The sequence below is a fragment of the Ranitomeya imitator genome, chromosome 3, assembly GCF_032444005.1.
Source record: "Ranitomeya imitator isolate aRanImi1 chromosome 3, aRanImi1.pri, whole genome shotgun sequence".
Classification (NCBI taxonomy): Eukaryota; Metazoa; Chordata; class Amphibia; order Anura; family Dendrobatidae; genus Ranitomeya; species Ranitomeya imitator.
The window spans coordinates 148,962,263-148,990,011 of record NC_091284.1 but is presented as its reverse complement, the minus strand read 5'-3'; the positions used below and the strand labels follow the sequence as shown (position 1 = coordinate 148,990,011).

The 27,749-nt window shown below is 41.4% G+C and overlaps 1 protein-coding gene across 2 annotated transcripts in view; it reads right to left on the bottom strand.

The window, feature by feature from the left end:
- LOC138673015 (granulocyte-macrophage colony-stimulating factor receptor subunit alpha-like) overlaps window positions 1–27,749 on the bottom strand; it is a 108,869-nt gene that overhangs the window by 79,998 nt on the left and 1,122 nt on the right. For both annotated transcript variants that reach the window (XM_069761547.1, XM_069761548.1), the window contains exons 2-4: window positions 23,162–23,279; window positions 8,937–9,085; window positions 394–535 (exon numbers count right to left, since the gene is read on the bottom strand). In XM_069761547.1, coding sequence (XP_069617648.1) covers window positions 394–535; window positions 8,937–9,085; window positions 23,162–23,246 — 376 coding nt within the window. In that variant the 5' untranslated portion in view covers window positions 23,247–23,279. The remainder of the gene's footprint in view (window positions 1–393; window positions 536–8,936; window positions 9,086–23,161; window positions 23,280–27,749) is intronic.

Below are 27,749 nucleotides of genomic sequence, written 5' to 3'. Positions count from 1 at the left end.
ATCGCTGGCTGTGTGTGTCCTCAGAATTGTTTATGTGAATAAAGAATTACAGTTCATGGAGCTGGAGTCTTTTCATTTTTGCATTTTCCCCGCCTTGACAAGGCACTTGCGCACTCTCAATATGCTCAACATGTAACCATGGTGAGCTGGATTTTATTTTAACAAAAAACAGAGTCAGCAGCAGGGCGCTAATGATGGAACATAGGTGGGGAGCAATATTTAATTAAATTTTTTAAACCTTGGCAAATCTGTGGAGTAAAATATATATATTTTAAACCCCTTTAAGTATGCCAGAGGATCAATGATATCCCTTTAGTTCAGTCCAAAAATGCAAAGAAATATATTGTACTGACAGCAATATTGTATGCTGAGTATCAAGTAAAAGACCCTTACCTTCAGGCAGGTATGTTTCTTCCTTACCACTTTTCACTTTCTCTTTCATCGAATTACATACATAAAGTTGGACACTTACTCCTTTGTGTAATGTAAGTGACATTTCGTGAAAAACTTCATAAACATAGGAACAATCGGTAACCTGCAAGATGTAAAAGATAATGTTTTAAAAAAGAGTTGTCTAATCGTGAATCTTTTTTCTTTAGGAGCCTACCTCTCCTTTGTCTTCTGACTTCCTGCGCTTAAGAAGATTGACAATGCGGACCAGTATCAAGATCTCACCACTGGTCTGGATGAAATGCTCTATGATGCTACATGCAGAGGATCACAGGACTATTGATCCTAGCTGGATCTGATGATAAGACAAGCTTCAGAGCTGCGCATGCAAGATGTATGTCAAACTGACCACGTACAGTAGGATGCAAAGGACGTCACAATTAACTCTACATGATAGAATTAAAAATCTCTCCATTCTTAACGGAGAAAATATTTTATAAGAATTAAATAGCAAAGATGCTTCTATTTAAAAGCACCTTGCAATTTTACCTATGTAAGAAGTTGAGACAACCCCTTTGATATAGTCTGTTAACTTGTCTCTTTTTAATTTATGCACATCTATTATTGATTGACAACCAGTGCAAATCAAACCAATTCCATCACCAAATATTAAAGGCACTGGATAGGAAAGGGCAAAGGGGGTGCCTGACCCTAATCTATAATTGAATCCGCCCTACCAATTAGTGGAGGTTGGCACCTTATTCCTGAGCAGATGGTGCCCCAGCTCACCGTTGACTATCCCTTCTACCCCTTCAAGGCCCTGTACGGATAGGGTGGAAAACTGTTAGTAAGAATAAAGTGTCTCCAGCAATGTAGATACACTAAAAAATTTAAACTTTTCAGTAAAAAGGGGGAGAGAAAAAAAAGGGGCTGACAGTCAGTATAAAGTATATTCTGGACACAGGATATAGCTATCCCTGTCCTGACCCTGCCTGTCAACGGAGGTTGGCACCCTTTTTAATAACAAACTTGGCACCCCTGCTCCTCAACGGCTGTCCCAAATTACCCTAGCCAGTTAATTATAATGGGAATTTTGTAACATATAAATTGCTAGAGTGCTTCCGCAAGACATCAACAGAATACATAGACTGTTGAGTTGGGCAAGTGATAAATGCAAAACATGATATTATGAAGGAGAGCTCATCTAAGGAAAGCATGTGGTGTTGACTCCTATGACAATACAATGGATTTACGAGATGCAAATAACAGATATCGATACTTTACAATTGTATAAACTATAATATACCAGAGATTATCTACAGAAATATTATCTATACAGCTCCCCGGGCCATTTCCCCATACGTGGACCCAAGATTAACATCATAGATAGAAAAACAAATTAATTAGTGAGCTCATCCTTAGGGAAGAAAGGAGTCCCTAAAGTCAAAGAAACCATGTATGCCAAGAACAGAGCTCGACACGTTTCCCATCTTGTATGAGGTTCATCAGGAATGCATAAACTTGTTAGAAGGACTACTTAGCTTATCACTTGGTGTTAAGGACCGGCGGAACGCACCAAGTATAGATGGTATGAAACTAGGTGCGTTCGCAATCCGAGGTCCACCGTGCAGGTAAGGACCCTGCTGCTAGTAAGACGGACTATATGGCGGTACTATAAATATACATACAAGGGTTAACTTCACCCTGCGTGAAGGAAGCGATCCTGTTGCGTCACAGGACCGCGGTACCGCACATAGAGCGCGAGCAATAAGTCAGCGGACACAACCCCAACTAGGATTGAAGTCCGATTAGACCACTGCTGGCACAACACCACAACTGGGTGTGTAAGGAAACTATAGTAATAGTAAATAAAGGCACGAGAGGGCGTGCGATGCCGCACTAACGGACGCCGCTAACCACCCAGGCTTGGGTAAGGAAAACGCACGGCGCCGTACAGGCGGTCACAGCAATTAGACGCTGTTATGTGTGTTTTGTGCAGATGGCTAGTCGGGCGCTAGATAGCTACCAACATCCGCAAACAGACAACAACACTAGGGAGGGATACTTAGGAGCTTTCATCCTTCGACATACATCCATCTACACACACACATATATTTACAAGACAATACTAGCGCATGGCCGTGCGGTCATGTGCAGTTTATATAGTTGCAGCACAGGAAGTGGCCACAGAAACTTTGCCCTTCCAAGACCTGCCAAGAGGACCAATGGAACGTGCTGCAGAGCCTGAGCACATGACCCTCGATCTCCAACGGGAGATCTTGCCCTGGGCATGCTCAGTGTGTGCAGACAAGGACTTAGTCCCAGAGAAGTCCGCTCACCACTGACCAGCACTGGCTTTAATGGCAGGGGCTGAAGAAGCAGCAGTAACTCTCTGTACAGAGTGAGACCAAGCAAGACGCTGGGACCGTCGTCCTTGCTGAGCAGACTCCACTGCGGCTGGACAAGAATGGGAGACCGTAGCAGACACGAATCGAGATTCCCCCTGTGCAGCAGAGGAAACTCGACTCCTAACACTTGGTGGTACAGAAACATAGATGAAGTCCTCTGGATATAGTGCCAGAGGGGACTCTCCCTGTGCGCTGAGGACTTCATCTATGTTTCTGTATCACCAAGTGATAAGCTAAGTAGTCGTTCTAACATGTTTATGCACTCCTGATGAACCTCATACAAGAGGGGAAACGCGTTGAGTTTTATTCTTGGCTGTGTGAAGCATGAGATAGGGGTCAGAGTCAAGTCAAGCATCTTGAAAGCATATTACTCTGTTCTACCTGTGTCTGACTCATGCTTCACGCAGTCCGACCTGCTGTGTATCCTAGTAGTTGCAGTTATATTTTGAAAAATGTTTGATATTTAAATGTCCATTATTTATTTTATGTATTTATCTTATTAAATGTCTTGGAGAATCCCATTAGGCACAGTTTTGAAGATAAATTACTTACCTCGATAGAGGATATTTACAATTATCTATTCTATCAATCTAAAAAGAAAAGGAAAGTTAGGCGCAAAGGGGAAATTAGTCATGTTTAAGCCTTCTGTCAAAAATTTTTAGTCAGGTGTGGAAAACTTGCCGCAAAGTAGAAGGATTTTAGAAAATAGAGGTGTTATAAATTAAATTTTGTCATTTAACAAAATGTAAAGTGAACAAATAAAAGAGAAGTCTAAATTAAATCAATATTTAGTGTGACCAATATTTGCCTTTATCAAGACAACAACAATTCTTCTAGGTACACTTGCAAACAGTTTTTGAACTGACTGCTTGCTCCAAACATCTTGGGAACTAGTCACGTATCTTCTGTGGATGTAGGCTGGTCCAAATCCTTGCACCTCCAAATTTATTCCCAGACAGACTCAATGATGGTGAAATCAGGGCTCTGTGGGAATCATATCATAACTTCCAGGACTCCTTGTTCTTCTTTATGCTGGGGATAGTTTTTAATGACATTGGCTGTATGTTTGGGGTCGTGATACTGTTACAGAATAAAATTGGAGATAAAAGATGCCCCACAGATGGTACTGCATGACGGATAATTATCAGCCTGTATTTCTCAGCATTAGAGACACCAAGAAATAGGCAATTTTGAGGACTATATATGTAATGGTCAGCCAAGAAACTCAGTGCAGCAGATAAAAGACACATACCACTTATCTTTGAAATTGGAAGATGTACAGCAGTGCTATTAGCTCAGGACTGACACAAAACAGTTGAACCCAGCTACACCCATCTACTGTTTCTTGAGGTCTAGCCAGATATGGTCCACATGAAAGAATTGTAACCAAAAGGTCATATGTTCAACATATAGAAGGCCAATTGACTCAACTATACATTTTAAACATAAGAACTGGGATGCATGAAAATGTCAACAGGTGTTCTGTACTAATGGAAAAATGTTACATTTTTGAACAAGCTACAAGAGTAGATCAGGATAAATAGTGTCCTCGATGCTGAGAAATATAGGAAGATATTTATGCATAGTACAATACCATCAGGGAGGTGTCTGTATGGCTCCAAATTTAATCTACAGCAAGAACCCCAAACATACAGAAATTAACATTAAGAACTACACTGCTCAAAAAAATAAATAAAGGGAACACTTAAACACCAGAATATAACTCCAAGTAAATCAAACGTCTGTGAAATCAAACTGTCCACTTAGGAAGCAACACTGTTTGACAATCAATTTCACATGCTGTTGTGCAAATGGAATACACAACAGATGGAAATTATTGGCAATTATCAAGACACACTCAATAAAGGAGTGGTTCTGCAGGTGGGAAACACAGTCCACATCTCAGTACCAATGCTTTCTGGCTCATGATTTGGTCACTTTTGAATGTTCGTTGTGCTTTCACACTCATTGTAGCATGAGACAGACTCTACAACCCACACAAGTGGCTCAGCTAGTGCAGCTCATCCAGGATGGCACATCAATGCGAGCTGTGGCAAGAAGGTTTGCTGTGTCTGTCAGCGTAGTGTCCAGAGGCTGGAGGCGCTACCAGGAGACAGGCCAGTACACCAGGAGACGTGGAGGGGGCCATAGGACGGCACCAACCCAGCACAGGACCGCTTCCTCAGCCTTTGTGCAAGGAGGAACAGGAGGAGCACTGTCAGAGCCCTGCAAAATGACCTCCAGCAGGCCACAAATGTACATGTGTCTGCACAAACAGATAGAAACTGACTCCATGAGGATGGTCTGAGTGCCTGATGTCCACAGAAGGGGGTTCTGCTCACAGCCCAACACCATGTAGGACACTTGGCATTTGCCACAGAAAACTGGGATTGGCAAATTCGCCACTGGTGCCCTGTGATTTTCCCAGATGAAAGCAGGTTCACACTGAGCACATGTGATAGACGTGACAGAGTCTGGAAATGCCATGGAGAGCGATTTACTGCCTGAAACATCCTTCAGCATGACCGGTTTGGAAGTGGGTCAGTAATGGTGTGGGGTGGCATTTCTTTGGAGGGCCGCACAGCCCTCCATGTGCTCGCCAGAAGTAGCCTGACTGCCATTAGGTACCGAGATGATATTCTCAGACCGCTTGTGAGACCATATGCTGGTGCGGTTGGCCCTGGGTTCCTCCTAATGCAGGACAATGCCAGACCTCATATGGCTGGAGTGTGTCAGCAATTCCTGCAAGATGAAGGCATTGAAGCTATGGACTGTCCCGCCCATTCCCCAGACCTGAATCCAATTGAACACATCTGGGACATCATGTCTCGCACCTTTCACCAACATCACATTGCACCTCAGACTGTCCAGGAGTTGGCAGATGCTTTAGTCCAGGTCTGGGAGGAGATCCTTCAGGAGACCATCTGCCGCCTCATCAGGAGCATGCCCAGGAGTGGTAGTGAGGTCATACAGGCACATGGAGGCCACACACACTACTGAACATCATTTCTTTGTCTTGAAGCATTTCCCTTGAAATTGGATCAGCCTGTAACTTCATTTTCCACTTTGATTTTGAGCATGATTCCAACTTCAGACCTCCGTGGGATATTAGTTGCAATTTACGTTGATAATTTTTAGGTTTTACTGTTCTCAACACATTCCACTATGCAATGAATAAAGATTTACAACTGGAATATTTAATTCAGAGATATCTAGGATGTGGGATTTTAGTGTTCCCTTTATTTTTTTGAGCAGTGTATATTTGGGGCTCTATTGGGGCTATATCATGCCTTACGGGGCTCCATGTTCTTCAATACACTCCTCTCACAATCATTGAGTCTGTATGAAATTCTTTAAAGGGAAGAAGGATTTGTGCAGTCTGCATCCAGAGAAAATTTGTGGTTAGTTCTTCAAGATGTTTGGAACAAACTCCCTGACAAGTTACTTCAAAAACTGTGTGCAATTCAATAATAATTGAGGTTTTGATCCTATTTTAAGGAAAAGTTCGGTCACACCACATATTGATTTGATCTTGATTCCTTATTTGTTTATCTATTTTGCATTTTGTTAATAAAAATTACAATTAACGCTTCCATTTTTAAAAGCATTTTTACTTTGCAGAATTTGTTCCACACCTGTCTAAATTTTTTGCACAGTGCTCTCATCGAAGCATCCGTGATTCTATTGTGGGATGCAGATGAGTTGCTGATGACCCCAGGGACTCTTATTATGATCATTCTGTGAAAGCGACCTCATGGCTGGCATTCATAGTTGATTATGACTTTCTCTATACATAGCAGAAGTGATGGAACGATTCAAGTCCCTAAGTCTCCAAGTCCCTAGAGAAGATTATTAACCCCTTTATGACCGGAGGTATTTCCGTTGTTGCGTTTTCATTTTTCGCTCGCCTTTCCAGAGCCATAACTTCTTTATTTTTTGGTTAATATGACCATATGAGGGCTTAGTTTTTTTGTAAGACAACTTGTAGTTTTGAACAACACCATTGGTTTTAACATATCATGTGCTGGAAAATGGGAAAAAATTCCAAGTGCGGTGAAATTGATAAGCAATACTATGTCCAACTAAAAACTGATCCCACCTCCCAACATCGTGCTGAATATATGTCTTGATCCAGTTAGCCAACTGCCACAACTTGTTAAATAAAAAGGAAAGGTATTTTCTTGACTTCAAGCAATTCCAGCTGCTGTTTTTCTACTACCTGTCGAAGGTACAAAAGAGCCTTACCAATCCCCCTGGTCATCCAATTATATCGAGAATCCAATCACTCTCAGCCAACTTATCCCATTATGTTGATATCTTTCTGCAGTCATATGTACTACAGCTGCCCTTTCAATTGAGAGATTTCACTCATCTCATTATAGATCTCAAGAAACTCAAATTACCTAAAGTTTTTGCATTCATGACATTAGACGCAGCAGTCCTTTACTCCAACTTCTTACTTGGGCTGGGCTTCAAAGCAGTTCAATATTATTTAACCCAAGATTCATCAATATCTGATATCCAGTCCTATTTTTTGCTGAAAGGCATTCAGTTTGTATTGGAACATAATATTTTTTCTCTTGAGGGTGTGGCCTACCGTCAGTTGAGGGGCTGTGCGATGGGGACGAGATTTGCACCGAGTTATGCGAAACTCTTCATGGGTTGTTTTGAATCGGTCCACATCACTCGACCTCCTCCCCGCCGGTAGGCCACATTTTCTATTATAAAAGATGTATAGATGACCTGTTCATCGTATGGACAGGTACTTCACATGAAGCAAAACTGTTTGTTCGGAATCTCAATAGAAACACCTCGGGACTCAATTTTTCACATACAATTTCCTCTACAAGCATTGAGTTCTTAAATGTAAAGATCTAAGGGTCCACAGGACTCTATTCTCACTTCAACATTTTTAAAAAGTGTCAATGTGAATAGTTACTTAGAGTTCAGCAGCGGTTATCACCCAAAATAGATCACAAACATTCCATATGGGCAAAACAGAAGGATAAGAAAAAGCTGTACAGAAAAGGTCGATTTTCTCCAAGAGTCCAGCAATTTAAAGAAAAGCTTTAAAAGGAGCATTATCCTAAAAAACTCATAGCTGATGACTTCAAATGGACGGTAAACATGCAACAGGAAGACTCTATAAAAAAAATCAGATAAAAATGCAACATCATCCCCACTCTCAAATCCCAATAGAATGGAGAACAAAATCAAATATTGTTTGATAACCACCTTCAATCAGTCTCATAAACTGATAAGAGGTGTGTTATCAGAACAAAGGGGGATACTCACCAATAATCCTATATTAACGGGAAATATTCTTTCAAATCCTAATATTACCTTTAGGAGGAACATGAATCTTATTCCCATTCCGACATAGTCAGTGAGGGTATGTTTCCACGGTCAGTAAATGCTGCGGATTGGACGCTGCGTACAGCCGCATCGTCCAATCTGCAGCAGCAAGATGTTACTAGTTGCTTCATCATGTGCAGTGCATGATCAACTTTCTCTTTCAGAGCAGAGCTGACAGTTTTTATATCATGGGGATGCTCCTGCATCCCCATGCTATACAAGCGATCAGCCTGCAAAAAAAGATAGTCCCATAGTGGGACAAACAAAAAAAAAGTTAAAGAAATTACAACTTATTTTTAAATAATTGTAAAAATATTAAAAAAGATATAACAAAATAATAATTAAAAAATAAAAATATGTTGTACAAATAAATAAATATTGGTATGAAAAAAAAAATATAAACAATAAAAGTACACATATTTGGTATCGCCACGTCCGGAACGACCCGACCTATAAAACTGTCCCACTAGATAACCCCTTTAGTAAACATTATGTAAAAAACAAGGCAAAAAACAATGCTTTATTATCATACTGCAGAACAAAAAGTGGAATAAGATGGATATAAATAAACATGGTACTGCTGAAAACGTCATCTTGTCCCGCAAAAAACAGGCCACCATACAGCTCCATCAGTAGAAAAATGAAAAAGTTATAGTTCTCAAAAGAAAGCGATGCAAAAATAATAAAGTCCTCTTTGCATAAACATGCCCTAATAGTAAAGATCACTCTTAGGAAGCATAGAGTGTACTTAACACATTAAAAAATAAAGTGTTATATTCTTACCGTCAGATATTCATAAATTTCGTTTCCAATGATAACATAATAGTTGTATTTCTTCATAGACTCTGTTATATTGCAGTTCCAGGCAATAGTGATGAATGCAGGAGAAATGTTAACTGAGAAATCCCTTAATAATGGAACAGTATTTTCTTCTGTAAAGTTTAAAAAAACAAACAAGAAAAAAAAAAATAATTTCCTGTAAGGCGGTGTTCACTTGCCAGTTTATATTTGTTTTTATTATTTGCTTGAGAAGCACAACAATGGAATTATACATTCAGTTACAGGTTTATTTGAATTGGTTTGATTTTGGTCATCATTTTGGACTGATCCATTTATCCATTATGATCCATTTCCCATAGAATTGAAAAGTGAATGTTTCATCTGCTACCCGTGTTTTTGATGGACAAAAAGTAGTTTGTCAAACTTTTTTTACCTTAAATTTGAACGGACAGCAATGGAATTCTTTTAACTGATCAGTTTAATATTGTGAACTTTGGGTTTAGATTAGGAATTGTTTGCATCCATGTAACCATTTTGTCACAAGTTTACTGCGACTGAGAGGGGCCAGAAAACTGCAGTGTCTGATTTCTTGTACTTCTGCGCTGATTAGAAGCACTCCCTCTTCATATTAAACAGTGGAGGTTTCTTTGTTCAGTTGAGAACTCCTGGAAGCTTTCCTGCTTTGATGGCTTCAGCTGTTCAGTGTTGTCCACTCACCTCTGTTAATCAGTGATTACCAGTGTTAGTTTTATACTGCCTGGTTCTGGAGTTGGAATGGTTGTTTGTTAGGAGGTGTTTGGAGTATTATTCTAAAGACTATTGCTTGGTGATTTGTCTGTGTGTGTGCGTTCATCCTCTCCTATTTAGTATTCCCTCCCTTTTCTTCCTGGAGTTCCACTCTGTCTGTGAGTGCATATTTGTATGATTAATATTCTCATTTATCATTGTACATTTTCCCCTGTTAGTCTGTTTTGTGTATTTGTATAAACTGCTACTCCCCACTTCACTGGGTGGGGGAGTGGACAGATTAGGGCTTATTTAGGAGCTAAGTAAGGCATATGGTCCAAGTGTCTCCATCATCAGAAGCAATCTGGCGAGCAGGGATAGCTAGGGCACCCCTATATTTAGGAGTAGGGAAGGAGACTGCCCTAGCCCCGGCATCTCTGGCAACTGTGCCGTGACACATTTCTTACAAGTCCATTTTTTTATTTCTCTGAGATACAATGAAAAAAGACTTGTGAATAATTTCCAGCACAAAATTTTAATTCAATTTCAATTTTTATTATTAGTATTTAATTGGTACTCCTTTCCTTTCAAATCCTGCTGTTCGCCCAAACTGTAGTTTTCCACCACATGTAGGATATCTGTATCCACATGAGAAATTGCATAACATATTTTGTGGTCCATTTTCTTCTGTTACCAATGTGAAAAGGAAAAATCTGGGGCTAAAGTAACATTTTGAGGGAAAAATGTTATAAAGTTCTGTGAAGCATCTGGGTGCTCCAGATGCTCACCACACCCCTAGATAAGTTCCTTTACGGTGTAGTTTCCAAAATGGGGTCACTTGTGGGGGGTTTCCATTGTGTAGGCATATCAATGGCTCTGCAAATACGACATGGCATTAATTCCAGCCAATTTAGCACTCCAAAAGTCAAATAGTGCTCCTTCCCTTACAAGCCCTGCATGTGCCTAAGGCCATGTTCACACTATGCGGTTTTTACTGCGGAACCGCGGCGATTTTGCCGCTGCGGGTCCGCAGCTGTTTTCCATGCAGGGTACAGTACAATGTTACCCTATGGAAAACAGAAACCGCAGTGCACATGATGCGGAAAAACCCAAAAAAAACCGCGCAGAATTGCTGCGGAAAAAAAGAAGGACCATGTCACTTCTTTGTGCAGAATCGCAGCGATTCTGCACCCATAGAAATTCATTGATCCGCTTACTTCCCGCATGGGGCTGTGCCCACCATGTGGGAAGTAATGCGGATAATGTGCGGGTTATACCCGGGGTGGAGGAGAGGAGACTCTCCTCCAGGCCCCGGGAACCATATTTGTATTAAAAAAAAAAGAATTAAAATAAAAAATCTTGTATACTCACCCTCGGAAGTCTCAGCGCTGCACGCGGCCGTCCGGTCTCAGGTTTGCTATGCGACCAGGACCTTCGGTGACGTTGCGGTCACATGACCGTGACGTCACCGAAGGTCCTGGTCGCACAGCATCTTTGGAACCGGACCGCCGCCTGCAGCGCCCAGGAGATCGCGACTTCAGAGGGTGAGTATATCATCATGATTTTATTATTTTTAACACTACTATTGATGCTGCATATTGCTGCATATGCAGCATCAATAGTAGGGGTAAATCCCGCAGCGGAACCCGCAACACAAACCGCGATAAATCTGCAGGGAAAACCGCAGCGGGTTTGCCCTGCAGATTTATCAAATCTGCTGCGGGAAAACCCGCGGGACAAAAAGGAACGTGTGAATGTGGCCTAAAGAGTAGTTTTCAACCACGTACGGCATATTCAGGAAAAATTGCAAAACATTGTATGGTTTATTTTCTATTGTTAACCTTGTGAAAATGAAAAATTTGGGTCTGAAGCAATATTTTTGTGTGAAAAATATATTTTTTTATTTTCACGACTTAACATTAAAATTCTGTGAAGTGCCTAGCATTTCAATGTGCTCACCGCACCTGTAGATAACTTTCTTGAGGAGAGTAATTTCCAAAATGGGGTCACTTGTGGGGGCTATTTACTGTTTTGGCACATCAAAGGTGCTGCAAACGTGAAATGGCATTGGCTATCTTTTCCAGCCAAAGTCAAATAGTGCTCCTTCCCTTTCAAGCCCTGCCATGCACCCAAACAGTAGTTTTACACTGCATATGCGCGTAATTGGACAATTGCACAAGTTTTGTGGTCCATTTCCTCCTGTTACCCTTGTAAAAATGAATAATTTGGAGCTAAAGCAACATTTTTGTGGGAATAATGAGATTTTTTAGTTTCATGGCCTTACGTTATAAAATTCTGTGAAGCACCTGCAGTTTCAAGGTGCTTACTAGTGTTGAGCGATACCTTCCGATATTTGAAAGTATCGGTATCGGATTGTATTGGCCGATATCCGAAAAATATCGGATATCGCCGATACCGATATCCGACACCAATACAAGTCAATGGGACGCAAATATCGGAAGGTATCCTGTAATGGTTCCCAGGGTCTGAAGGAGAGGAAACTCTCCTTCAGGCCCTGGGATCCATATTCATGTAAAAAATAAAGAATAAAAATAAAAATATATCGATATAATCACCCCTCCGACGGCCCCTGGCTATAAGCGGTGTAACCGGCAGCCTCTGTTCCTAAGAATGCAGGGTGAAGGACCTTCGATGACGTCGCGGCTTGCGATTGGTCGCGTGACCACTCATGTGACCACTCACGCGACCAATCACAAGCCGCGACGTCATCGCAGGTCCTTCACTCGCTCATTCTTAGGAGGGGAGACTGCCGGTTACAGCGGTTTCAACCAGGGCGCGTCCGAGGGTGAGTATATCAATATTTTTTATTTTTATTCTTTATTTTACACATGAATATGGATCCCGATACCGATTCCCGATATCGCAAAAATATCGGAACTCGGTATCGGAATTCCGATACCGCAAATATCTGCCGTAACCCGATACTTGCGGTATCGGAATGCTCAACACTAGTGCTTACTATACCGCTAGATATATTCCATGAGAGTCTAGTTTAAAAAATGTTGCAACTTTTGGAGAGTTTCCACTGATTAGGCACATTAATGGCTCTACAAACGTGACCTGGCAACTGGGGTATCGGCGCACTCAGGAGAAGAATCACAACACATTTTATGGTTCCTTTTCCCCTGTTAACATTTTTAAAATCTAAAATTTGGGGCTAAATCTTTATTTTGGTAGGAAAAGGTAACATTTGTATTTTTTCCTTTCACATTGCTTTCTTTCTGGTGAAGCACCTAAATGGTTAATAAACTTGTTGAATGTGGTCTTTTAGCACTTTGAGGAGTATAGTTTTAAAAACGGTGTCACTTTGGGGTATTTTCTATCACATAGAGTTCACAAAGTCACTTCAAAAGGGATGTGGTTCCTAAAAAAAATAGTTTTGTAAATTTTGTTGGAAAAATAAGAAATTACCTGGACTTTTAACCCTTCTAACCTCATAACAAAAACTATTGTTCAAAAATGATGCTGATGTGAAGTAAACATGTGGTTAATATTATTTATTAATTATTTTGTGTGGTATGACTATCTGGTTTAGGGCATACAAATTAAAAGTTTGAAAATTGCAAAATTTTTACTTTTTTGCCAAATTTTCATAAATAAATGCAAATCATATTGAACTAAATTTGCCATTAATATGAAGTCTAACATGTCATGAAGAAACGGTCTCAGAATCATTGGGATATGTTGAAGCGTTCGAGACCTCAATGGGGAAGGTACAGCTGTGATGGGGGAGAAAATGGGTAGAAGGTTGGAGGAGTGTTTAAACTAGGGAATGGGGGGAGGGTATTCATTTTATAGGAGAGGAAGATAGTGCAGATAGAGAGCTGGGCACAAATAAGGAAGTTGGGGGTGGCGGTGGCATGGGGGGTGGGGTTAGAACAATGAATAATTTAAGAAAGAATATAGAGACACAGAGAGATACATAAGGTGCATGTATAGTAATGCCAGAAGCCTCGCCAAAAAATGGAGGAATTAGAATTAATGTTGTGCAGCATAATTATGACATGGTCGGGATATTCGATACATGGCTGGATGAGAGCCATGACTGGGCTGTTAACTTGCAGGGCTATAGCCTGTTCAGTAATGACCGAACGGATAAGCGAGGGGGAGGGGTGTGTCTATATGTAAAATCATCCTTAAAACCCATCTGGCGTGATGATATAGGTGAATCTAATGAAAATGTAGAATCCCTGTGGGTGGAGATAAGGGGAGGGGGGAAAATAATAAATTAATGATAGGGGTTTGTCATAAATCTCCAAAAATAATGGAAGCAACAGAGAATATCCTCATAAAGCAAATAGATGAAGCTGCGACTCAAGGAGAAGTCATTATTATGGGGGACTTCAACTACCCTGAAATAGATTGGGGAACAGAAACCTGCAGTTCCAGCAAAGGTAATCGGTTTTTGACAACTCTGAGAGACAATTACCTTTCACAACTGTTTCATGACCCAACAAGAAGGGGGGCACTGCTAGACCTAATATTAACCAACAGGCCAGACCGCATAGCAAATATAAGGGTTGGGGGTCACTTGGGGAATAGTGATCACAAAATAATAAGTTTTCATGTCTTATTTAGGGTATGTGCACATGTTCAGGATTTCGTGCAGAAATTTCCTGACAATTCCTGCCAGAAATCCGCATGCGTTTTTTCGCGTTTTTTATGCATTTTTGACGCATTTTTTCCCAATGCATTAAATAGCGGGAAAAACGCGAAAAATCAGCAAAATTAATAAACATCCTGGTTTTTTTTACTGCCATGCATTTTTTTCGCGGAAAAAAATGCATCATGTGCACAAAAATTGCAGAATGCATTCTAAATGATAGGATGCATATGTATGGGTTTTTATGCATTTTTATCGCAAAAAATGCGAAAAAACGTGAAAAAACCTGAACGTGTGCACATAGCCTTAACCCTCCGTCAGGAACAATGGATCTGACAGGCGCAGCACTTCTACTTTCATTTCTCCCTTCTCACCAGATTTTCAGGAAAGCCCCTCCCTCTAGATAGTCTCCTGGCTCTAGCTGCTGTGTGAAACCTGATACCACAGTTGGTCTGCAGAGCTTCAGGAAGGAAGATATAGCTGTGCTGGCTTCTCAGGCTCATTGGTCCCGAACACATCACACTTTATAAGGTTGGTATGTAATGTTTTTAGTCATTACTATTGTTTATTTAGCTTGTTTTCTGAATGGATAGAGAAAGGTTTGTGGATATTTCATATAAATAAGGCAGATTTTCTTACAAATGAATGGCTATTTGGTGGGAGTTTAGAAATTTGTGGATATCAAAGTTATTACTTTTATGTTGAGTAAATGGGTTTGTTTTGCACCTGATAATGTGTAGTCTCTTTTATTACATCCCTATGAAGGTCTATGATCACTTTTAGATCACTGAAATTGAGAAAATTAGATATTCTAGGCATTTTTCTAGCCTGCGCTTGACAGGCACATTGCTCCATTATGAGTTAGTGCGAATATTGTTCCTGACGGAGGGTTAATAAGATGTGTAGTAGAGGGGTTACAAGGACACTAAACTTCAGTAGGGCAAATTTCCAACGGATGAGAGATGATCTCGGTGCAATTAACTGGGACAATATCCTGAGACATAAAAATACACAAAGAAAATGGGAGACATTTATTAGCATCCTGGATAGGACCTGTGCATATACCGTATGGGAATAAACATACTAGACATAGGAAGGAGCGTAGCGCTCCGAAACGCGCGTCGGGGTGGACTCGGGACCTCACACTGTGCCACTAGCATGTAATTAGTATATACTTCTGGGGTCCTTGGCTATGCTTTAGGTGGCATTAATATTGGTTATACAGGGCGTTATTGACCCTAGGATGTATATGGACATAGGCTACCATTGCTTTATATGGGGTCACTGATCCCAGTATCATTGATTTATGGCCAGGGGTCCCTTTATTACACAACATGTGATTAGTGCTACAGTATTGGGTGTACGAGTCCTTTGGTTACTCTAGTACCGCCATATAGTGCTTCATTCTCCCTCTGTTTTCCATTGGTCTGTTCACTTGTTATATTTTATTGATTTGGATATGTAATAAACTTTGACTTTTTATGGGACTTCGTTTGACTGCAGCTTTTTTTGGAGTTTTTTCTTATTTTTTGTCTTGTAGATTTGTTTTTGTGCTCTACAGATTGAAAAAAAATATGAAGTGGTTAAATAGAGTGACCTGAATGCTCTCTATTTTATAGTAGATAGAAAAGGACGTCTGAAAACACATTCGCGTTTCCTGGAGTGAAGTGTCTTAAAAAAATCACACATGTCTAAAAGACATCTTGTGCACATACTGTACCATAATGTGCAATTTCTTCCAAGTAAAGGGATACCTTATATATAGTAAAAAAAACTCTTGTTTTGGCACATGGCAGTGCTCGGAAGGGAAGGAGCACTACTTGATTTTTGTAAAATTGGATAAGCCGAAACCCCCCAAAATTGACTCCTTTTGGCAACTACACTCTTCAATGAATTTATGTAGAAGTGGGGTGAGCATCTTAAACCCATTGGTGCTTCACATAATTTTATAATATTGGGCTTTGAAAATGAAATATTACATTTTTTTTTCAACAAAAATATTGCTGAGAGCCTAAATGTTTAATTTTCACAAGGGTAGCAGAAGGAATTGCAGAAGGAAGAAATTATGTGTTCAATTGTTTCTTGAGTACAGGGTAAAGATACTCTGGTCTCCATGTGGCTTTTGTTCGGCGTTATCTGGTTTTTAAGAGGTGCAAAAAATTGTGCTCAACTCTGCGTTTATGCATGCCTAAAAATACACAAGGCACAGTGTCATTCTGCTGCAGTGCAGTATAACATAACTTCCACCAGAGGGAGCTCGGGAGGGGAGTGAGACTGCATACACAGAGAAGTACCGCAGATCAGCAGCACAGGCGCCACCAAGTGGCGAGAGAGTGGTCAGACAAGCTGGGTCAAAATAGAAATCGGAAGCAGAAGTACAAGAAGGGATAAGAAGGTAACCTGGTCAGACAAGCCAGGAGGTTCAGCAGCGGTCAGAAGCGGATAAGACAAAGTCAGAAAACAGAAGCGAGTCCGAAATACGAGCCAAGTGAGGTACCAGAAAATCAGACAAACAGACAAACAGAGAAACGCTGGGAAAAGGGCAGACAGAGGGAAATAACAGACACGGGATAAGTCAGGGTTCACAGTAGGACAAATCAAAAGCTACTAGAGTCAGGTTCACACGCTGAAGGCAGAACTATAGCTGACACTGCCAGCAAGATTCATGGGAGCTAAATAGCAAACCTAAACCCAGAATGAGGCAGAGCAAAGTTAACCCTTGACATGATCCGCCCGGAAAAAGGGCAGACAAGAATAAACCCTGGAACGGATCATGACAAACAGTCAGACCATAGGCCATATAGAGACCAAAGTGCTTCATTCAGCCTCTTTATGGGGAATCTTATGTCCAGGATTCCGTCTGAAATACATATTTCAGAGATTTACATGTATACACCAATTGAAGCGCTCAGCGTAGAGCGTAGGAGAAATGAGAGCCGAGCTTTACTGTGATCTTTGGAATGCAGAAGAAACAAATCAACAGCAGGTCAAGAATCAATTTTATTTTTCTATGTCATTCACTATTCGGTATAGGTGATTAGATAACTTTATTCTTCAGGTTGGTGTGATTACTGTGATACTATTCTTATATCTTTTTTTATGTTTGGTTGCTTTCACACACTAAAAAAAAATGTTTTTGCATTGCCATATTTTGAGAGCCTTAATTTTCCTATATTTCTACTGACAGAGTGATGTGAGGAATTGTTTTTTTGCAGGATCAGTTGGAGTTTTTATTCATTCCATTTTTAGGGATATCTTTTTTTTTCGCTTTATGTTCTGATTTTTGGGAGCCAGATTGAACAAAAAACAGCAATTCCGGAATTGTTTTTTTGGGAGTTATTTTTAAATTATTCACTGTTTTGCAAAATTGATAAGGCAGATTCATTATTTTAATCAGTACGATTACAACGATACCACATTTATATTTTTTTATGTTTTGTTGCTTTTAGACAATAACAGTTATTTTATAGAAAAATATTGTTTTTAAATTGCTATATTCTGAGAGCTTTAGCTACTTTTTCACTGATGGAGCTGTATGGCAGCTTGTTTTTTATGGGTCAAAATGACGTTTTAATCAGTATCATTGTTATTTACCCTTGTCTTTTTGATTGCATTTTATTCCACTTTTTTCAGGTGTACAATGAAAAAGCATAGCTTTTAGCCACTTTTTTCTTATTACAGTTTTCACTCTAAGATATAAATAGTGCGAACATTTTGCTGATCGGGTCATTCTGGACGTGGCTATACCTAATATATGTACTTTAATTTAGATTTTGCATAAATATGATTCATTGCTGTTACATTTTTGTCTATTATCTTGTGTTTTTCATTTTTTTTTATATTTTTTGCAATTTTTTTCTTAACTTTTTACTTTTTCACTTAGTCCCTCTATGGGACATTAACTATTATTACTCTGATCACTAGTCTCATGCATTGCAATATAGATGTACTGCGTCTGCAATGCATTACACCTGTATTACACTAGCAGAATGCCTACTAGACTCTGCCTAAAGGTTGGGTCTAAAAGGCCGTCACACCTGGCTCCCTGTGATTTCATCATGGAGGTGCGGATGGGGGTGAGAGAGGGAGACCCACCCCCCTCACAATCTTCCTAAATATCACAATTGCTATCGATTGTTAGTTTTCATTTTTTTATCAAGTGTGAATGAACAATTTAAAAAAATAATCATGCCCATTTTTGACAGAAGTCACATATCAAACTCATGAATACAAATCTATTTAGGAAGTAAGTGCAGCGCACCCACACCTAATGTCATGAACCAAGGCTCCTATATGAACTATAAACATGAAAAATAGACCCACCACCGCTTCTCCACTTCTTTATTAGGAAAATTCCATACAAGTAGCCACCATAAAAACACACTTTACAAAAGCACGGTGAATTTAGAACACGTCGCATTCAACTTGTTTTGGATGATAATTCATAATCATGATTTGAATTTCGGTGCTGGATTTACTTTTCGTGTTTACAATTCAATTGCACACTAATGCCATGTGAGATGCACACTGATGCCATGGGAGTTGCATACAAATGCCATGCCAGAGGCACATTAATGCCATGTGAGTTGCACACTAATGTGGCCCTCCTGAGGGTCCAGTTGCCACAGAGGTACTGCACCTCAGCCAGAGGTGTGGTACTCCGCTTTCGGGTAAGGAGGGGACATTACCCAGTACCCACACACTAGCACCCAACACTAGACCGCTCCAGGCCAGGGAGGGACTAGGTAGAGGGTGTTGGTGGATAGAGTGGCAGTTGTGGGGAGTTGTCATGGAAACAAGTATGAGGAGTCAGAGAGAGTTGGAGCTGGGGACTTGAGGAGTGAGGAGCTCGTCCCTGCACCAGAGGACAGAGAGAGAGAACAAGGAAGATAGAAGTTACAGAGAATGAGAGAGGAAGAAGAGGTCCTAGGGGCACAGGTAGTGAGGAATCCACCCTTGGGGCCCGAATCCACCCTGACCATAGTTGGGTGGAGGGACCAGGTCGCAGTAAGGGACTGGCCCTAGACTAGTGGAGAAACTGAGGACACAGCTAGCAAACTGGAGACTGAAGTAACTGCATGTGCTACAGCCAATTCCACCCATAGTTGCTGAAAAGGCAGCCATATAGGGTCAACGGATCCAAGAGGACGTCGCCCAACAGGATCCGAGGCTGCTGGCTTGGGACACTGTGTGTGAAGGCGCAGGGCAGTAGGGCGAAGCAGCACAGAGAGAAGGCCAGGGAAGAAACATAAGGAGGGGGTTCTGGGAAAAAGAACCCCAATTTACCTGAGAGCTGGGTGGACCACAGACCTGGAGAACACTGCATCCGTCTGGGGACTGCATATAAGAACTGTGAGTAAAGTTTGGAAGCTGCACCATGCTGTGTCCTTTGAATTATTACTGCATCACATGTCCTGCATCACAACATTCATCATCACCAACAGCTTTAACACCATAATTGCCCTGGGGCCCAGCTTGACCCGTGGAGAGCCATAACAACTCTGCTGCATCACCATCAGCCCCAGCGGTCCCCGTAAGCAGCGTCGGCCACTTATTGCCGAACACCATGAGTGGCATCATGAACAAATCCCCTATAAACTTTAATTTCCCCTTTATTTCATTGACTTTTATTGGATGACCAGAGCCACGTACCGGGTCACTGCTGCCGTGACCACCCCCTCAAGAACCGTTGGACCCGGCCTGAGTGCTCCACGGCCCTGGCGGGTGCTCCACTAATGCCATGTGAGTTGCACACTAAGGCCATGTGAGTTGCATCATGGTGCTTTTCTATGTTTTGCACTGCCTGTTTGCTAGGGGAAGCTTAGAGAAACTTCTATATTTCTTTTTGCATATGAGATAAACTGATGTAACACCGATAATAAAACCTGACACACTGACAAAACTCTGTTGAAAAAATGATTCAGCACATGGATGGAAATTGGTCCTTTTTTCATTTTTATGCAAACATGGACGATTTTTAATCTATATTATCATCAGTATGCCAATCATCTGTTTTTTTTTACATCTTTATCACATCTATATGGCATCATTTTTTTTTAATAAATCAACAGGTAATAAAATGTACAGGACCAAATACAGTTTCCTAATTAATGATTAAAATGGAGCTGTGCTAAAACGGATGTCATATGGAGGATGTCTGCATGACATAGAGTGCCCGATTCATCATGACATGTCTGTATTAATGAGGGGGAGCCCTGGAATCAGATGATCACATATTAATGAAGAGGCATATGTCTCTTCATGAGTCAGGAGCCCCGGACGAATGGCGTGCCACTCTGGGTACATCTCTCTACAAATGTCCTGTTGGAGTTAGATTTGTGGTTTAGTAAATGCCACCGCTCAACATGAATTTGACAAGCAGCATTCTCCATGCCTTCGTCTTGCCCCAGCTCTGCACACTTTGTTGGAGCTAGGAGAACATGGCATGAAAACGCCATAAATCACAACATTTTAGCATAGCTAAGAGTTGCACAAAAATTATGGAACTTTTCAGAGTAAAAGCTCATAAATTGAGCTTAATGAGCGAGTCTGATCGAAAAATGGTCAGACTTGTACATGTTGTGATTTTTCACACGACAACCATTAATCTGTTTGGTTGACAGCATGCTGGTTTGATCTTATATTTCAAAGAGTAACATAACCATATAAACAGTTTGGGGATTAGATCATTCTGACAGGGTCCCCTTAAAAAAATAACATGACTGCTTCCATCAAGAGACTTTCAAACACCTCTCCATGGAACCATATTGAATTGAATGTGCTGTAGTTCCACTTGCAACTTGGTGTTGTGCTGCTGCTTGAAGAAAACAGTCATGCTTTTCTCTCTTTGGGCTACCTTTTTAACATTTTTCTTTTTTTCACATTAGTCTGGTTAGGCAGCCATTTATTTAAAGTGTGAACAGGAAGTGCAGCTACACAGTTGTGCTCAAAAGCTTACATACCCCGGCAGAATTTTTGCCTTCTTGGCCTTTTTTCAGAGAATATCAATGATAACACCAAAACTTTCTCTCCATTTATGGTTACTGGTTGGGTGAAGCCATTTATTGTCAAACTACTGTGTTTTCTCTTTTTAAATCATAATGACAACCCAAAACATCCAAATGACCCTGATCAAAAATTCACATACCCTGGTGATTTTGGCCTGATACCATGCACAGAAGGTGACACAAATGGGTTTGAATGGCTACTGAAGGTAACATCCTCACCTGCGACCTGTTTGCTTGTAATCAGTGTGTGTGCATTAAAGCTGAGTGAGTTTCTGGGACCATGACTAAGGCCTCGCTTTAGGCCGAAACATGTTGCTCTAGATGTCCATTGTTTAGATCTGACTGCATATAATTGTGCTTTTTTACATTTTTTAACGATTTCTCAATAAATGAAAGTTTTATACAAATAAGACCTCTGAGGGTGCAGTGGATTGCACATCGCCGTGTCATATATCTTTTATCTGGATTTTGTTGGTGTGGCTGCCGAGCCGCGACCCTGGCTGCCGGAAGGATCGCCGGAGTGAGACGAGGATAGTGAGCTGACTACATTTTTCTTTCTTCTTGTTATAAGCAAGGAGTACTGATGTGGTTGCTGGAACAGTGTTCTGCAAATTTTATCGCTCATCATCTCTATCAAACAAAAATGTACATTGAAAAAGATTACATTTTAACCCCTTAGTGATCAAGCCATATTGTTAAAATCTGACATGGTCACTTTATGTGCTGTGACAGAGTCACTGGGGAAGTTATGGAGGGGAGATACGTGTTACTGCACACAATGGCGTCAGTGACGCTTCAGAGTCCTGACAGGACCTGTGTGATGTCAAGATCATGTGATCAGTCACATGATGGAGGAGTCACAAGGTCTGGGCTTAAATGGCTTAAGGCCAGAGCTTTCAGTGTTCAGTGTCTGCCTGGAGAGGGAGAACTCCAGAGAAGCGTGTGCTAGACCTGAACTGTGGACATTGCTACCTGAGAGCAGGATGATCCCCACTAGGAAAAGGACTGTGTTTCTTTGTTTTGATATTTTGCCCAGAGGGCAGTGTTTACTTTCCAAAGCTTGGTTTAAGCTGTCTTCAATAAACCAAGCCTTTTCTTAAAGAGACAGTGTTCCAGTTATACCTCTGTGTTCAGCCGAGTGAGCCGATCTACAACAGTGGTAACAACTCTGGAATTATTTATACATATGCCAATCATTTTGAGACAGTTTTTTGTGACACATTATATTTTATGAGAAATGTAAATTTAGGTCGATATGTTAGGCATTTATTTACAAAAATATCTAAAAATTAGCAATGTTCAAACTTTGAATGATTATCCTTTTATTTCAGATAATCAGACCACACAAAATAGTTTATAAATAACATTTACCTCATAGTTGCTTTACATCAGCACTGTATGTAAAATGTTCTTTCATTTTGTTAGGATATTTGAAGCTTTAAAACTGTAGCAGTAATTTTTCATTTTTCAAGGAAATTTGCAAAAGATATTTGTTAGGGACCTAGTCAGCTTTGTAATGACTTTGGGGAGACCTGTATATCGGAAAGTCCCCAAAAGTGATACCATTTTAAAATCTGCACCTCTCAACATATTCAAAACTATTATTAGATAGCTTATTAACCCTTCGGGTGCTTTCCAGGCATTAATGTAAAGTGGCATGACAGGAATTAAAAAAATATATTTTTACCAACTAAATGTCGCTACGTTTTGAACAAACTGTTATTTGGCTGTTATTTGGCCTTGAATTGCCACAGCAACCATGAAGCATTACTGGAATCCATACATGATCAGCCCAGCCCTAATATTTGGTTACCAGAGTACCTGCACATTGCGTTTTTCAAGAGATATTCTATATCTGAAAATGTTCTTACCTTCAGTAGTATTTTCTTCATTACATACTATTTTAAGAGGAAACCATATGAAAAGCAAAAATACCAGACAGGATGAATTAACCATTTTCTGGTCATTTAGATTTCAATCCTATAAGATCTAGAAAGCAAAAATGTGAAAAAATAAATGGTTATTATCACATTTTAAAATGTGTCACATAGATCAATAAAAGAATTACCCAGAAATATATTTGAAACGTTTGAAATATTTTTCAATAGGGAATTCTTAGTGAACAGAGGGAGTTCTTTATCTAGGATCTGCATTTTTTGGTCAGCGTATAGGGTGTTTGCCATGAGCATCCTTCTCCTTGGAGGACCTGTCCTACGATGTATTACAGAGACAACCCACAAGTTTTAATAAGCAGTAGCACTGTACAATGTTTAAAGGGTTGGTCCGGAACCTAAAATGTCCTTTCTAAATACCTACGTTTACATTCTAACCACTTTTGTAATGAGATTTACTGCACAATACCGTACATTTTTCCCTATCGATCTAATCCCTTAATGAGTTGTTTTTTATTTCACTTCCTGTGATGTTTCATTTGAAAGTAGTCTCAAATTGGATGACACAGGCGGCCGGGGCTGCATTCACTTCCCTGGAACAAGATGTCATTAGGAATCAGTGCTGCAGTTACTTACTATAGTTTATTGTATTGCCACCCTTTGAAGACTTCCTGGATCTGAGGAAGATTTGAGCACAGCGCTGGAACTCTGCTTCTATCTTGGTTGCTGCAGTGGTGGAAATGGAAGCAGTGACTAACACTAGCACAGACCCCAGCTGATAACTCGTTTGAGGGCGGTGCTATAAAACTGTGGGGAGATGCCACTCATTGCTTCTTTTTCCACACCCTAGTGATATCTTCTTTCACAGTTAGAAGCAGTGGCGGCCGTAATAGAAGCAGAGTGCTGGTGCTATGCCCATTAATCCAGAACATCTTCAGAGGACGGCAATGCAAGAAACTGTAGTAAGAAACTGCAGCACTGCCTCCAGATGATATCCAGTTCCAGAAGGAGCGGTGATTCCTGCAAAGAAGTGAGTGCAGCTCCAGCCTCCTGTGATGTCCTGTTTGAGAGTCCTCTCACAGAAACATCACAGGAAGTGAAGTAAAAAAAAAGTGCATTTAAGGATTAAGAAGATACTGAGAAGTATAAGATATGTTATAATAAATCTGATTACAAAAGTGGTTAGGATGTAAACAGAGGTAGGCACCATATCCCTGTCAAAAAAAGAATTAAAATAAAAACTAGTTATATACTCACCCTCCGTCGTCCATCGAAGCTGTCCCGATGCGCGCGATGCGGCCGCCAGCTTCCGTTCCCAGTGATGCATTGTGAAATTACTCAGATGACTTAGCGGTCCCGCGAGACTGCTAAGTCATCTGGGTAATTTCGCAATGCATCTTTGGGAACGGAAGCTGGCGTCAGCATCGCGTGCATCGGTGGACGTCGGAAGGTGAGAATAGCATACTTTTTTTGGTTTTTAACATTATATCAGCGACGCGGGATTTCTGTTACAGACAGACAGACAAACAGATGGAAGTACCCCTTAGACGATTAGATAGATAGATGTAAAGAGCTGTGGAATATGATAGCGCTATATAAGCAATGCATATTAAGCAATACAAAAAATAGGAATGGTTATGCTGCAGGCATACACTGACACACTCAGGGATACGCAGCCCATGTGCCCCAGGGCATTGACTACGCCATGCATTACTGGTCATATTGGGACTGAGAGTGCTTGCTACCACAACCAGTGCTGCACTCAGCACTCGCAGCACTCCAGCTCATCAGTTAGACCAGTAGTATAGCTACCGGGGGGCAGAGGGTGCGGGCGCCCCGGGCCCGGTGCTCTGAGGGGGCCCACCTGGAAGTACGCTACTGCAACTATATCGACACTGACAGCGGGCGCGATGACATCACTGCCCGAAGCCCGCTGTCAAGAGATCAGCTGGAGCAGCGCAGGAACCAGGAAGAAGAGAGGTGAGTATTTTTTTTTTTTTAATGGGTGCTGCTGCCTTATTACAGGGTTTGCCTATGGGGGGCTGCCTTATTACAGGGTCTGACTTTAGGGGTGCTGCCTTATTACAGGGTCTGCCTATGGGGGGCTGCCTTATTACAGGGTCTGACTATGGGGGTGCTGCCTCATTACAGGGTCTGACTATGGGGGTGCTGCCTTATTACAGGGTCTGCCTATAGGGGTGCTGCCTTATTACAGGGTCTGACTAGGGGGGTGCTGCCTTATTACAGGGTCTGACTAAGGGGCTGCCTTATTGCAGGGTCTGACTATAGGGGTGCTGCCTTACTACAGGGTCTGACTATTGGGGTGCTGCCTTATTACAGGGTCTGACTGTGGGGCTGCCTTATTACAGGGTCTGACTATGGAGGTGCTGCCTCATTACAGGGTCTGACTATGGGGGTGCTGCCTTATTACAGGGTCTGCCTATAGGGGTGCTGCCTTATTACAGGGTCTGACTATGGGGGTGCTGCCTTATTACAGGATCTGCCTATGGGGGTGCTGCCTTATTACAGGGTCTGACTAAGGGGGCTGCCTTATTACAGGGTCTGACTATGGGGGTGCTGCTTCATTACAGGGTCTGACTATGGGGGTGCTGCCTTAATACAGGGTCCACCTATAGGTGAGCTGCCTTATTGCAGCGTTTGACTATAGGGGTGCTGCCTCATTACAGGGTCTGACTATGGGGGTGCTGCCTTATTACAGGGTCTGACTATGGGGGTGCTGCTTCATTACAGGGTCTGACTATGGGGGTGCTGCCTTAATACAGGGTCCACCTATAGGGGCGCTGCCTTATTGTAGCGTTTGACTATAGGGGTGCTGCCTCATTACAGGGTCTGACTATGGGGGTGCTGCCTTATTACAGGGTCTCACTATGGGGGTGCTGCCTTATTACAGGGTATGACTATGGGGGTGTTGCCTTATTACAGGGGCTGCCTTTTTACAGGGTCTGACTATGGGGGTGCTGCCTTATTACAGGGTCTGACTATGGGGTGCTGCCTTATTACAGGGGCTGCCTTTTTACAGGATCTGACTATAGGGGCTGTCTTATTACAGTGTCTGCCTATAGGGGCTGCCGTATGCTATAGAGTCTGCCTATGGGGAGTGCATTATACTATATTGTGGACTATTTGGTGCATTATACTACTGTATATCTAGGCTATCTAGGGGGCAATCATACAGTGTGTAGATTACAGTGTGGGGGTCATTATACATTGTTGGAGCCATCAAACAGTTTGGGGGCTACTAAGGAGTCAGTATACTATGTGGGTGCATTATACTATGTATAAGAGAGCATCATGCTGTGTAAAGGGGAGCTGTATGGGGGAGACTCGGAGTCGGGACTTTATTAAATGTAAAGTGGGCACTTATTTTTATAGGGGAACTCAGGTTACTGTGGCTATCAAAGGGGCACACAGGGAATTATTACTTTCTAGGGGCACAGTATGGGCACTGTTTTCTAGGGCACTTGCACCCGGCATTAATATATTGTAGAGAGTTGCTTTAGAATTTAGAGGGCACAGAGAACCACACAGCAGGAGCAGCAATAGCAATAGAGACACATACGGCTATTGGGGTATCAGGTGCAGAAATAGGGACACATACGGCAGCAGCGGCTCAATATTGGGGTATCAGGGGCAGTAATAGGGACACATATGGCAGCAACGGCTCAGTATTGAGGTATCAGGGGCAGTAATAGGGACACATATGGCAGCAGCGGCTCAGTATTGGGGTATCAGGGGCAGTAATAGGGACACATATGGCAGCAGAGGCTCAGTATTGGGATATTAGGGGCAGTAATACTGTCACATATGACAGCAGTGACTCAGTATTGAGGTATCAGCAGGATGAGGAGTTTGTGCAGGTTGGGAATAGATGGTGATGGGGCTGGAATATGAGAAGTGAAATGTGTCTTTGTTGTATTCTCTGCAGCCGAGTCGTTGCTGGAAGAAGTTGTCATGTCGGTCTGGGCCAGATGGAAGAGACGGGAAAAATTAACGATTCCATCAGAAAGGACGTCAGCGGTAAGACATTATCTGTAACTGTGCAGTGATCTCTTATATGTTCTATAGGACTGGTATCTACCACTGACCATATAGCGGTAATATCCATATTGGTGTTATATAGAGATTATCTTCAGTAACAGCGCGGTCATCTGCTGAGGTTTTCCTCCATTATTAGGGCGCATCACCGAGTTGTAATCAATTTTACCTGGTTAGGGGCCCACTCAGAAGCTTCGCCCCCCCTGGACCAAAACCCTAGCTACGCCTCTGAGTTAGACCCATGCTGTTGAATACATGAATATACAATGCTTCAATTCGTGGTCGATTTCTACATAGCACACCAATTTGTCATTCCAAATCTGGAATGATAAAATCAATATTCTAATGCTGTGTTACAAAATGAAATACCGTATGCGACAATAGTATGGCTCATTCCAAATCGTAAGGAATGAAATACTTTACATTATCACAGCACAAGATAAAAGCAAAACACATACTGTACAATAGAACAATATATAATGATCAGGGTCTGTGACAGATATTAATATCA